The following is a 13,866-nucleotide window of genomic DNA, read 5'->3' as shown; positions in this document are numbered from 1 at the left end:
AAACTGCAACTAGCAGTCAGCTGAAGTGGCTGCAGTACTGCACTCTACCCACTGCGCCACCTCGGCTCTTATCTAAGCATTGTCATTTTTAAATCAGTGAGGCCATGTAGATATAAACACATTGTGCAATATTGATAACATTTGTATTTGTAAAATATCCATTGGGATTCATACACATTGTGTTCATGTTATACTCTGGTTTCATATTTTAATGTGAACAGGTTCTCCTATTCTTTCTTTTTTTTAAAAATGCCTAATTGCACCCCAATAAAGCTCTAGGGATGTGGTGGCTCAGTGGCTAAGATGCCACTGAAAGGTCAGCAGTTCGGCAGTTTGAATCCCTAGCGCCACATAATGGAGTGAACTCCCATTACTTGTCCCAGCTTCTGCCAACCTAACTGTTCAAAAGCATGTAAAAATGCAAGTAGGAAAATAGGGACCACCTTTGATGGTAAGGTAACAGAGTTCCGTGCACCTTCGGCGTTTAGTCATGCCATCCACATGACCATGGAGACATCTTCGAACAGTGCTGGCTCTTTGGCTTTGAAACTGAGATGAGCACTACTCCCTAGAGTCATGAACGACTAGCACATACTGTATTTTTCGAGTATAAGACGCTCCAGAGTATAAGACGTACCTTAATTTTTGGGGAAAAAATAAGAAGAAAAATTCTGCCTCTGCCTACCAGCATCCACGGTAACAAGGTCAGCCAATGAATAGGCATAGCAACTAAGTCAGCCAATGAGGGCTATTTGGACTCTGAAATTTGCTGTGTTGCCTAGCTTAGCCGAGAACTGAAAGCAAAGCTTCTTGTATTTGCTTGTATTTACTGCTACCTTGGAAAGCCTGCTTTTGGTAATGTATTGTATATTATTATTATTTTGAATCCTGCTGAATCAGTTACTTGTGTGTGCTTTCTGAATGTGATTACTGCTGCAAATTCTGACCAGCCAGGTCAGCTTAAGCACTTATTGCAGTCTGATTCAGCACAGCTGATTGGTGGGTGGATCAGACTGCCAGAATACCCCCAATCAGCTGTTCCAGGCTTTAGGGATTGCCACAGACCATCACTGCCTCCATGCCTCACGTTTTTGGCCTCTGGTGGGGGCGGTACATTCGGTGTGTAAGACGCACCCAAAATTTCTCCCTCTTTTAGGGGAAAAAGTCTTATTTTGGAGCCTTATACTCCAAAAAATACAGTATGTGCGAGGGGAACTTTTACCTTTACTTTTTTAAAGCTCTAATGTGGAAAGTTTGTTGTATACAGGCTTATCCAAGGTCAGATTTATATTCATCCATGTCCAAAGAAATTGTCAAATTCCAATTTTATACTGAATCCAGGGAAAGATTTTCTGTAATGCTTCACAACTCATATATAAGGTGACAATAATAACTAGGTTTAAGTGAAAAAAACGTTATTCAGCTGAAGATGATAAAGACCAGGATATTACAAATTTCTTTTCTGTTACTGCCATGTGTGCAACTAAACTTCTAAGTGTTTCTAAGTTTCTGGCCCTGAAGAAGCTCTTCCAGGTGGGTCTGTGGAATGTCAGCCTCGGGGAGCACAAAGCCAGGAATCCTATCAGGTTGAACAAACACAGTTATCATCTGAGCAACTGGGAAAGTCAGGTGAGGATGATGTAACACTCCTAGCTTCCCCATCAGATAAGAGACGAGAAGACAGCAACACATTGAACTTTTCTTAGGTTCCTCATTAAGCAAAAGAGTAAACTTTCTGACTAATGATATTAATAAAGGAGAATATTTGTAGCTCAGGGTTAACATGAAGGGTTCTTAGTGCCCTCTGAGCTAGTTTGTTTTCTTGCAGACATTTCATTAAGCAAACTAGATAACTAGCACCAATGATGTTACCTAGTTTGGGTAATGAAACATCTGCAAGAAAACAAGAAAGCTCAAGAGAGCACCAAGGACCTGTCATGACTAGTGATAGCGAGCTACTGCCTTAAGAAAAATCTATGAGTTAGGTTCTCTTTGCTGGAAACAACATCTGATTTTCTACCCATGTATAGATTCTGCTCTTGGGCATCTGATCTTTGAACTGGCTGACAACCTTGACATGGCTTTTTGAAATTTGGAGAAACTTTAGACAACTATTTTGCACTAGTATTTCAAATAAAACTTTTCAGCCAAGCCTTTTTCTTTTCTTACAGTCATTTGCTTCATTGTTAACTCTTCAGCCTTGAAGTAAAATTGATAATCTCTGAGTAACCATCTTTGTGGCTGAAACCTGAAATAGTACACTCAGTTTTCTAAGACTGTATTTTTAATTAAAAGAGCAAAAACATTAACCTGAAAATATAATAATTTAAAGAGTATGAAAGATGATTTATGTTGAGCTGTAGCTAACCTTAACTACTGAGGCTTCCTAATTGGGGAACAGAAGATTTTGATGGCTAGAGCCTATCGTGAGACTATTGATTTCTCACTGCACTGAGAAGGTATTGATGACAAGAGATTCAAGAAGAAGAAAGTAGAATTTATATTTCCCAATTTCATTCACTATGCAGACACTGTCTCCAGAGCCTTTGCTGAATCTCTCTTCTTCCTTCAAGTAGCTTCTTATGAAGTCTTTACAAATAATGTTGCAAGTCCACAATCCCATAGATTTGCCCCCTTCAAGATCTCAGTTTGTGTTGTCAGTTGCAGGAACGGACAAAGACATCAAACATCATCCCCAATGCGTACCACAGATAAAAAATAAAAAGAACTTTTGGTAAAATTTATTCATAAAGATCAGGAGTGGAAATTCCCAGAACTCCTTTCCTTGATAACATCTAAGGACCATAGTTTTCTTGTTCTTGGCAGTGTCACTTCTAAGTATAAGGCCCAGTTCAAGCTGGGAGAAAGATGCTGGAAATAAAATGGAGGCAAACTGCAGGAAAGGAGGTTTCTCTTTATTTGGCAGCCAGAAACTAGTGACAACAGCATGTTTCTGGGGTGCTGACAAAATGGGATTTAGAGTAGGTGAGCTTTTATACATTCTTTGGGGCTTTGTAATAGAGATGCCTGTTCCTGTGCAAGAATATTCCTTTAATATTTTAAAGGCTGTTGCCAGATTTCTATGGGGTCATGTAGGGATCATGGCTACCTTACAGGCAAAGAAAATGCAAATCCTAGTTGTTTTCTTTGTCTGAGCTAATCTTGTTAGTTTCTGCTCCTTGCCTATTGTGTTGCTTATTTGGAGTTTCTGGCTGCTCTTTGCTTATGAATAGAGTGGGCCAGCTTTCTGAATGGATATAAAATATCCATTTCTAAATATTAGCCTCTTTAGCCTGCTTGAGGACTGCTCTCCTATAGCAGGAAGATTGGGGCTGCTTTCTGACTTTAAGAAGATGTCTCGCCTGTTCTCCTTCATGGGAAATATTCTATTCTGCTTCTTTTTAATATTAAGAATAAAGAATATTTTATTCTAGGAAGGGAGCCTTCCTACAATATGTGACTTCATTCTTTTACATGGTGACAATTTTGGTTGATGTATGATACAGAAAGACATTTTTTTATTATTTCTTAGAAGGACCTCAATTCAAATTCCAAAAGAAAATATAACTTAAAACTGCTTCATGAGAGTTTTAGACATTGCACTTTAACAGTTATCCTTAACTGAGAGTGAGTAGTTGTATTCATGGTAGTGAGCTTTGACTTGATTAAATAGAGGAAATTTGCTTCATTGGGCCTAGAGAAGTGCCCCTACATATTGAAATCTTTAAGCTGAGTTATATATTATTTTTATTTATTAAATTTATATGCCATCCATCTTGCCTAGAGGTGACTCTAAGTGACTTACAACCAAATAAAAGCAACAAGATAAACATTAAACTGTTAAAATAATAAATATTAACATAGATGTAAAATTAAGAAAGATAGTAAGAAAAGAAACAAGATAACAACAGCACTTAGCCTTATATACCATGTATTTACAACCCTCTCTAAGCAATTTACAGAGTCAGCATATTCCCCCCCCCCATTTTTTTTACCAATCTCAGAAGGATGGAAGGCTGAATCAACTTTGAGCCCATCAGGATCAAACTGCCAAACTTCTGGCAAACAGCAGTCAGCAGAATTAGCCTGCAATACTACATTTTAACTACTGGACTACCACTGCTCTTTAAGATATACACACAAAGTAGAGGTATAGTCTTATATCAGTCCATTAATCATCTCCAGTATGACATGCCCACATTGGGGCTTTAAGCCAATTGGCAGACTCAGATTTTCAGGCCCTTTCAGAAGGCAACATTACACAGGAAATGGCTGGATGAAACTGTATGAATACTGTCCATGGAACTGTATGAAACGATACATGAAACACTCCTGGAGCTTCATTGCAAAGCTACTATTGGACTCTCTCTGGCCTTTGGAGCAGGGTACTTCAACATCAATGCTTCTGGTGGAGGAAAGGAAGTAAAGTGGCCTAGAGATTCATGTCCTCAATATTACCATAAACTTGTCCCAGGTAACGTTTTCATTAAATTTATTCATTAATCATTAAAAAGAGCACTAGCAAGGAAAGGGAGAAAACAAAGAAAATAAATTGTACAGAAAAACAATATTCAGTAAGTAGATAAGGGAAATAGTTATATCAAGTTATATCAATAGTTATATCAAGATATCAAGACATCTTGATACATACAAAGAATTGTAAGTTATTTGATTAAAAGAATTATTCAAAAGTAGAAGACAGAAATCTAAATCTGATTTGCAGCAATGACTTGTACATTTAATATGTTTAAATGAATAGTAAAGTGGTTGTACTACTGTATATACTCGAGTATAAGCCTAGTTTTTCAGCCCACTTTTTGGGCTGAAAAAAGCCGCCTCGGCTTATACTCGAGTCAGTGAAAAATTTGCCCGAAATGGAGGAGAAAAAGGGGCGGGGCCATGCCGCTGGGTGACACTTGTGAATGGCCCAGTGCCCCTGTGAGTTTCCCCTCCCTCTGTGTCAGTTTGCCGCGCAGCGCGCACCGCACCATCCCCCCTCCTCACGTTCTAATGTAATGCAGGGCTGTCTTACAATTCCCCTTCCTCCCCCTCCTGCCGCTCTGCAACGATGTCCCACCTCCTCCTTGTTATGGCAAGCAGCCACATAGCGATGTCCCACCTCCTCTGGTACAGTGATCCAATGATAGGAATCACTGTGCCGTGTGTCATAGGAGGCGGGACATCGCTCCCGCGGCTGCACGGGACATCATCATCACAGCGGGACATCAGCATCATGAGGTGAGTGAAGTATTTCATTGAATACACCGCTAGTTTACTGTTTTTCTTTGAAATAAATATTCAAAAACATTATTGGTATCTATTTTTATTTTTGAAATTTACCGGTAGCTGCTGCATTTCCCACCCTAGGCTTATACTCGAGTCAATAACTTTTCCAGTTTTTTGTGGTAAAATTAGCTGCCTCGGCTTATATTCGGGTCGGCCTATACTCGAGTATATACGGTAATTATATTTAATGTTATTTTAAATATAATAAAGTTAAATGCATTTATGCTAAAATTTATCTGATATTAAAATTTGGGGTTTAGTCCCCAACAATAATTCATTCGTTATTTTCTTTTCTTGTGTGAACTGTTTAATCCAATAACAAAATGAAACCTAGACATATGAGTAGAAGAAACAAAAAAGTAACTGAATAAAATAAACAATCATATGTATTGAAAAGGGTAATAATTCAACTTTTAAAATACTAATTACATTTTATTGTCATTGAATCTTATCATTAAATATTTGTGTTTTGCCAAGCCAGCCTTTGATAACAGACCAAATCATTTTCTAAGATCTTCTTTGCAATTTTCCAGGCATAGTCAACCCAGAGTTCTTCCTATTCTTCCCATCCCAATTATTATCTAACCATTTTATCCCTAAATTTTAACTTCTTTACTAAAACTCTATTCACAATATTGTCTGGTCAATAAAAATGGAAAAAACCTGAACACGTGACTAAATCGTATGAGTTAAAGGGGCTTCAAATCTCCTTTACCACACCATTTTGAGATTGAAACCTCCTGAATATAGAGAATTCTTTTGAAAACTAGTGGAGATGTAGCTATATCACTGAATCTTATTTATTCTAATAGCTCACTGAAATTCTTTGTCAAGTTCCTTTCTAAAATCTTTTATTTTCTTGGCTTTGGCTTCCTGCCATCTTCTCTGACACCCAGTTGTGTTTTTTTTCCTTGATTTTTTTTTTGCAGCTTCTTCTCACATTCATCATTAACTTGATTTATTCCACCATCTCTGTAAATAATATTATTCTATTAATAAGATTCCTGGTGCATTTTTTTTTGTCTTTCAGAGCTTGAGGCAGAAGAGTGGTGCAAACATCTTTGCATAGAATGTCTTGGAACTAGACTTAATGATATAAGCCTTGGTGAACCTGATCTACTTGCTGCTGGAGTTCAAAGAGAGCAAAATGGTATGTGTTTAACTAATCTACCTAACCTACTTAAAAATCAGAAGCTCATTGTCAAATTGTATAGGTTAGGCTTATTGGAATGTTTATGTTGCATATAAATAGTTGATTTTACTAATGGGTAGTTCAGATAAGGTCAATAAAATTTATTATGGAGGTTTGACTTCCTTCAAGATTGTGGACTAAAGTAAGTTGTGATTTATGAGTAACTAGCTAGACACCTGTGCTTCTCTATGAAACTATGTGATCGGGCTTGATAAATTGACATGTAAATCCTGCAGGCTGGATTAATCATGTGCTGGCCACGCCCATGCCCAGTCTAGGTGGGGGAGAAGAATATCTAACTCCTTAGCATATATAAAGTATATATAATACTGTATAAGGAATACTGATGATCTGATGGTCATTTCAAAAAATCCTTTCTTAGTGAGCACCTAGAAGCAAAGAGGAACATATGTGTCAAATTTCAAGTTTATATGCTTTACTGTTCTGAGATTTCGTGATGAGTGAATGGTAGTTGACTAGATAGATAGATGATAGTTAGTTAGTTAGATAGATAGATAGATAGTTAGATAGATATATAGATATATAGATATAGATGATATAGATAGATATATAGATTTACCAGGAAAGGATGGTGTCAAAGTTTTTTTGTCATATTCTGATAATACAGACATTACTACATAAAGAACAATCACTATTAAATATTTAGGGACAAATTTGGAGTGCAAAGCAAGCAGTGTCAGTGGGTTTCACTAAAACTAGAATGGAACTCTCTAGTTTCTGAAATTCCAGTATGGAACTTTTGAAAATTTCGTGTAGGACTTCCCAGAAGGTACCTAACACAGTTTTATTCATGCTATAAGCAAAATCATAATTTGGCGTAGAGCAGGCTGAAATGTCTATGGAGATTCAGCCATTCATGTCATGGTTATCCCAGAGGTGTCTTTCCAAGAGGCAACTGGATTTCCTTTGAAAACATTTTGTTTCTCATCCAAGAGAAGTGAAATATCTTCAAAGAAAAAACAGAAAGTCCAGTTGCCTCTTGAAAAAGCACCTTTGGGACACTAGGCTGAAATATTTCTGAGTTTTTTGTAGGACTCCCTTGAGCCAAGTCAGGTCAGAGAATATATATGCACAAATGTCAATTGATGCATCAGGTTAGAATTGGCAATTTTAAATTGCCAATAGACCACAGTCAAAATAAAGAAACTAAAATTTGTTTATCCTATTTATGTATTCAGTATAGATAAATAAAACATATTTATTGTTTTGGATTAAACAACTGGTTTGAAACGAATCTATTTAGGACACTGTCCCCAGGTTCTCCATTCATAATCTACCCGTAAGACTCCAAGTAGCCATAATTAACAGCAGCATTTAAATTCAAGACCTGAACAAATGGATGTTTTAGTAATATGCAGAATTGAATCATTAGTTTCACTACCCCAGACATTGCAATTTTGATAAATATCCCCCAGTGCTGAAATTTGCATTTAAATTAGCAGAGCTAAAGCTAGCTGTCACCTTAACTCTAAAAAGAAAAGCAGGCATTACGGTTGCTACACACAGCAAGACACAATGCAAAATATTTATTAATAAATTTAAATCAGGTATCAGGACTGGATAAACCATCTATAACAGGAGCATTAGCAAATGCATTGAAATATCTTTTTTTTTCTGCAAACACATATTTTTTTTTAAAAAATTGCTGCAACTCACTTCTTACTTGCACATCAAAGCAAAAGTTGTAATGTAACATTCATGGAAACCTAGCTGTGCTTTGCTACCTTTATCAAGAAAAAACAAGATATAAATGCACATTCAGAGGATTGGATAAAATATTCATGAGTTTCATGAGATTTTATTTAATGAAATAATTTAGTTTAGAAATGTTTTCCCTTTTATTGTATAATACTTAGGATGCATTTGATGAATTTTTCATTGCAAAAAGGGGTTCTGACAACTAAATGGTGTCCTAGCCTGAAGTCAGAATTGTATTTAAGAAACTCACAATCACAGATAACTTATTCTTTTTTTAAAAAAAATCATGGTTTAAATTATATTTTATTTATAAGTAATTCAAGGCCTACTACTCCTTACTCCTCCTTTTTTTTCACAACTACAAACCTGTGAACTGAGTTGGGTTGAATGACTGCTCCAAATCATCCAGCCAGTTTCTCCACCTAAGGCAGGACTAGAACTCACATTCTCCCAGTTTCCAATTTGGTGCTTAATCACTAGACCAAACCACTAGATCAGATTTTAATACAATTCATCAGTTTTACGTGCGAAATAATTCAAAGAGACGGACAAGGGTTAGTCTGCTTTTTAACTACTATTTTAATTGTTAGCTTGAATGTTATTATTTTCTTGGCAGAGGATCAGATTTAATATTTCTTTGCAGAGCTTTTATGCAACTGATCTGTCACTTCAGTTGAAACCAACTGTGAGTGGCTTACATAAGCTATCATATATACACAAAAGGTACACAGATAACAATGTTGCAGAGATAAACTTTATGTTTATTATTTATAATCCACATTACTGTACAGAAAGCACAGCTCACTTTCTTAGCCCAAAGGTCTGCTGAAGAATCTAAATTGTGATGGCCATTCTGAAATCCAGCACAGGAGGAACCGTCCATATCTCAATTTAAACTACTAATAAACTATCTGTAGCTATCTTCACATACTACTCAGTCAAATTAGAGCCAGCCAAAACTAGTCTGATATCATTAATGGAGTACACCTTTTTCTAATTCATATTATTGACACAAATTTAAAGGAAAAAGAAATTTCTTCAATTTATTTTTAACTAATTGATAACCCAGCATTGCCTGGGTATTTATTTATCCTAATCCATACATTTGTCCTCGAAAATAATCAAACATAATTTCTAATGTGGGATTTTCTCCTTTACCAGAGGGAGCCCCCTTGTGTAGTACTGTGAAGACGTTACCATGGAACTCCACTGCACTGTAAAGTAGAAGCCATTTTACAGCAGTACAGTAGAAGCCATTTTAAGGCACACCGGGCTGTATCTTAACAGAACACACAGCCTGAGAGGTGTTAGGGGTGTCTTATCCCCACAGTATTTGTTTCCAGAGAGTAAGTCATGTGTGTACCAAGTTTGGTTGAAATTGCTTGAGGCGTTCCAGAGTTATGCTGGAACACACACACAAACACACACACAGTTATTTTTTATATAGATAGGTGTGCATATGAATCAGGAAATGTAAAATAATTATATGCTAATATGCATATTTAAAAAAAAGTTCTGTGCAAAATAGCTCTTGAACAGAGCAAATTAAGGTTGCAAAAAGTATTAAAATTGTACATAACATATTGTACTGAAAGAAAAAAAGCAATAAATAGATCGTCCTCTGATTTATAGCAAATTCAATTCTGTGTAATGATAAATTCAGAGAATGCTTTTATTCTAACCAAAGTTAGTTAACATAATTCCATTCATTTTCATATGAATATTTCTTGATTAGTTACTCTTCAAATTCATCCATATTGCAGAACAGTCACAGATTAGGTAGGTCATCTAAACAAGAATATTGTTCTTACAAAACCCGATTGTACAACCAAGTATATTTCTTATGTTTGGAATTACAATTTCCATCAGCCCTGGGCAGCAAGTGACGGAATTATAGCCCAAACCATCTGGAGAACAGATGATGATGCCTGTTCCTTTATAGTTTATTTCTTGGATTATTCCTAAAATCTCATTTGCAAATATGTATGACTAGGTTGCCAACTAACCCATTAAATTACTCATTTATTATGAATGAGCTCATATTATGGAATCAGAATCTTAAAGCCAGTGCAGAGTTGTCAAGAATATTTTGTTTTTCATTCTTATATCCCTCTTCTATTAATTGTATTTATTTATGAATGTCATTCACTATCACAGACTATCACATTAAGGCTTGCCTGTCATTTGAATTTTATCTGCATTTTCTTCTTTTTCTTTAAGATATAATTACATTTCTGAGCTGAGTCAAAACAACCATTTTGCTTAAAAAAAAAAATAGCAGGATGGCGGGTTCCGTACATTCAGTATTGAAAATGAATGGAGTCAAACCTCAGAGACGCATTTACCATTCAGGAATTCCTAAAGCTCTAGTCCAGCAATTTACCTGTATTTCTCCTAAATCTCCCAAACATTAGGAGCATACTTGAAAGTCTGGTTTGGTGTTTTACCATTGGCTCTTTTACAATGCTAGTTTTGTAAAATCTCTCAGGGGTTTTGCCTTTGTGAACTGGATGAGATCGAACACGTTCTTCTAGGCTGTCACATTTACTCCCATTTATTTCAGCTTCTATTAATTCACATTAATTTTACATTTCAATTCCTTTAGCTGATTCTTAAATTCACATTTTGCTTCATAGCATAAAGGATTCACCTTATGATTGTGCTTTCTCAGCAAGGTTTTTGAACAAGTCAGGATATGTACATCTGTATTTCTTTTCTTTTTTTACCACTCTTGTATATTTAACTCTGTTCTGGATTACAATGGATAAAATTGGAATTGATCTGGAGTAGGAGTATTGTTTTTTTTTTGTATGTTTAATGCCATTAGTGTTACAAAACAAGAATATAATAAAATGATTTACTGCAAGATCTCTTTGTGATAGTCATGTTTACCCAGTGGCTTGGTATATGAAACTTCTAGTTTTTTTTTATCAGTAGTTCTAATTCTTCTAAATTTCACTGCATACTTTTTATTTGTCTTCCACTCTTATCCACTTGGATAATTACTATTGATTCTGTTTCTTTGTTTCGCAGCTGATGTTCAGTCTAATCAGGACTTTTTCTTTTTAAGGACAACTCAGCTTAAGACACTGATGTTCAACAATTGTATCTTGACATTTTGAGCAAACTGTGTTTCCCAAATGTTCTTTTCTAATAATAATCTCAAATAATTTAACATGGCAATAAATATTTTTCCCTGATTTACTGAATCAAATTTTAAGGAAAAAGATATCAAAAACCCTCCCTATCATACTAATTGATATATCTTGGACTAAACCTGTAATAAAGATTAATTTAATTTGATTTGATTTGAAATCATCTTCATTCTGAAATTCAACTATTCACAAAAATTAACAGATGCCATCTGGGAGTTAATTGCAGTCACAACTGTGAAATAAAATATATAGGATATTGACAGAGTAGTCTCCACTCAGACTACTGTGTTATGATTTTGAATTCCACAAAAAGTTGATCTAGTTTATTAATATACATTTTGTAAGTTTTTAAAGAGCTTTTAGTGTTCTCAAAGAGCACTTGCCATGCCTCAAAACAAACATTTTTTTTCAAAAAAGTATTTTCCTGAAATAATCGATTGATTTTCCAAAATTTACTATTCCAACTCTTTCTGCAACAGAGCAGATAAATAATTGATTTTACCTTTTATCTGAATTTTTAATAATTTTTAAAAAGATTGTGAGTTTCTGTTAAAGTGCAGCCTCTCTGAAAGAAACCAAAGTTGCAAGTGACCCAGAGCATGTTAAAGCTCCTAGGCCAGTGATGCTAACCTTTTTGTTGTTGGGTGACAAAAATGCAAGTGCATGCATGTCATTGCATGCATGCATGCCGGCACCCATAATGCAAAGTGCACCCCCGCATGCGTATGCATGTAGAATCCCACACACATTTCTCCCCACATGCACTGCACTGCTCACCTCCAAGCTGAGCTTGGTATTTCCTCTGGGGAGCTGGAGGGGGCATTTTCACCATCCACAGGCTCCAGGAAAGCTTCTGGAGCCTGGGGAGGCCGAAAATGGCCTCCCCTGCCCCCCCCCCCACAGGCCCTCCGGCAGCTGGAAACGGATTGTTTCTGAACTTCCGGTAGACTTTCCTGAAGCCTGTGGAGGTTGAAAACGGCGTCCCCCAGCCCTCTGGAAGATTGAAAATCAGCTGGCCAATGCGTGCTGGAGTTGATGGCATAGGTTCACCATCACGAACCTAGGCCGTGCAGTTAATACCTGTTTCAGTTGCATACATTATCATGTGTATATTGAAAGCAAATTAGACCTGAAAACTTTAAACCAACTGTTAAGAATCAACTGATTTAAAATGTTAATCCCTTGTTAGCCCAAACATTCCAACTGAAAACCTGTCCCATTATTTTTAAAATTCAGTTATTCCATTGCCCTCTTCATATGTAATTTGTGATCAAAACTTGCCACTTACCTATAAATAACCAAATAGGCTTAGCATTTTTCAAATTATAATAAAATCCTAGTTTAGAATACACAGTCCCTAATGCTTGCAGAGATTCAAAGACTTTACATATTTCCTTTCAAATGAATGGAAAGAGGAAAACAATTGTAATGTGTAGTCTAATAAATAAAAATAAAAGCCCAATTATATAGTTGAAAATCCTTACAAAGTGACTGCAATTTTTTTAAAACAAATCTCCTGCTGTAAAAAAAAAAAAGATCTAATTAAGTTAAACTATATGTGAAATATCTAATATTTTGGATGTCTCTTAAAATATATATTAATCTTGACATAAAACACATTTTAGCAACATTAATCCTATCCAAAAGACCCCATAGTATTTTTAACTGTCAAGTTATGTCTTTCAAAGCTCCATCCAAACATTTGTAAGTATTTAATGCAACATATTGTGATTAACTTTGAAAAAATGCAAAAACCAAGTATTTTATAGAATTATACAAATTGTTAATTCTTAATCTCTTACAATAGTCTACAGATACAGTAAAATAAATAGATTAGTGGATTAAGTTAATTCCAGTTAATATTGTAATCAGAATATACTTCAATCAGCTTTCCATAATTAACAAGCTTTAATAGCTTTAATATCATCTATATACATGGTAGGACCACATAGCTTTAGTAATATAATCCACAGGTTATGTTTATGAAAATGTGAGTAGGAATTATGAATGGACTCACTTTTTTTAAGTAGTGTTTGCATTGGTTGTTTTTTTTTAAAACAAACCTCACAAAAACTGGAGTGATTGCGCAGAATACTTAAGTAATGGAAGAAGCCTTACTTGGTGGCAATATATTAAGATTTTGAAAACTATAAAAAACCAAAATATATTCTCATAATCATCACTGGTGTTTTTTATTTACAGGCCCGGTATATCATTAATGCGGTTAGTGAGAAAAACATCTATATGGACATCTATATAGAAAGTATAACACTGAGTGAATTAACATCCGAACTTTTCAATAAAGTACAATCAAATAGGCTAAGGGACAAAATATATATATTGAGGCTGAGGGACAAATATTTGTATATATTGTATTAATATATGCAACTTTAGTCCTAGCTTGAAATCTTTAATATTATTGTACATGGAATTGTTCATTAATTGATTTTTTTTCAAATTTTCATTCCTGTTCAGTGTCTAATATTTCACATTCTGATGCGTATTTCCAGCTTA

General features: G+C 35.3%; 1 protein-coding gene across 1 annotated transcript in view; it reads left to right on the top strand.

The window, feature by feature from the left end:
• Positions 1-13,866, top strand: part of DOK6 (docking protein 6) — a 185,576-nt gene that overhangs the window by 121,360 nt on the left and 50,350 nt on the right. The window contains exon 4 of the mRNA XM_032223099.1: positions 6,317-6,436. Within this exon, the coding sequence (XP_032078990.1) occupies positions 6,317-6,436 (120 nt within the window). The remainder of the gene's footprint in view (positions 1-6,316; positions 6,437-13,866) is intronic.

This window comes from Thamnophis elegans, chromosome 8, assembly GCF_009769535.1.
Source record: "Thamnophis elegans isolate rThaEle1 chromosome 8, rThaEle1.pri, whole genome shotgun sequence".
In the NCBI taxonomy this organism is placed as follows: Eukaryota; Metazoa; Chordata; class Lepidosauria; order Squamata; family Colubridae; genus Thamnophis; species Thamnophis elegans.
This window is presented reverse-complemented; position numbering and strand designations above follow the sequence as displayed.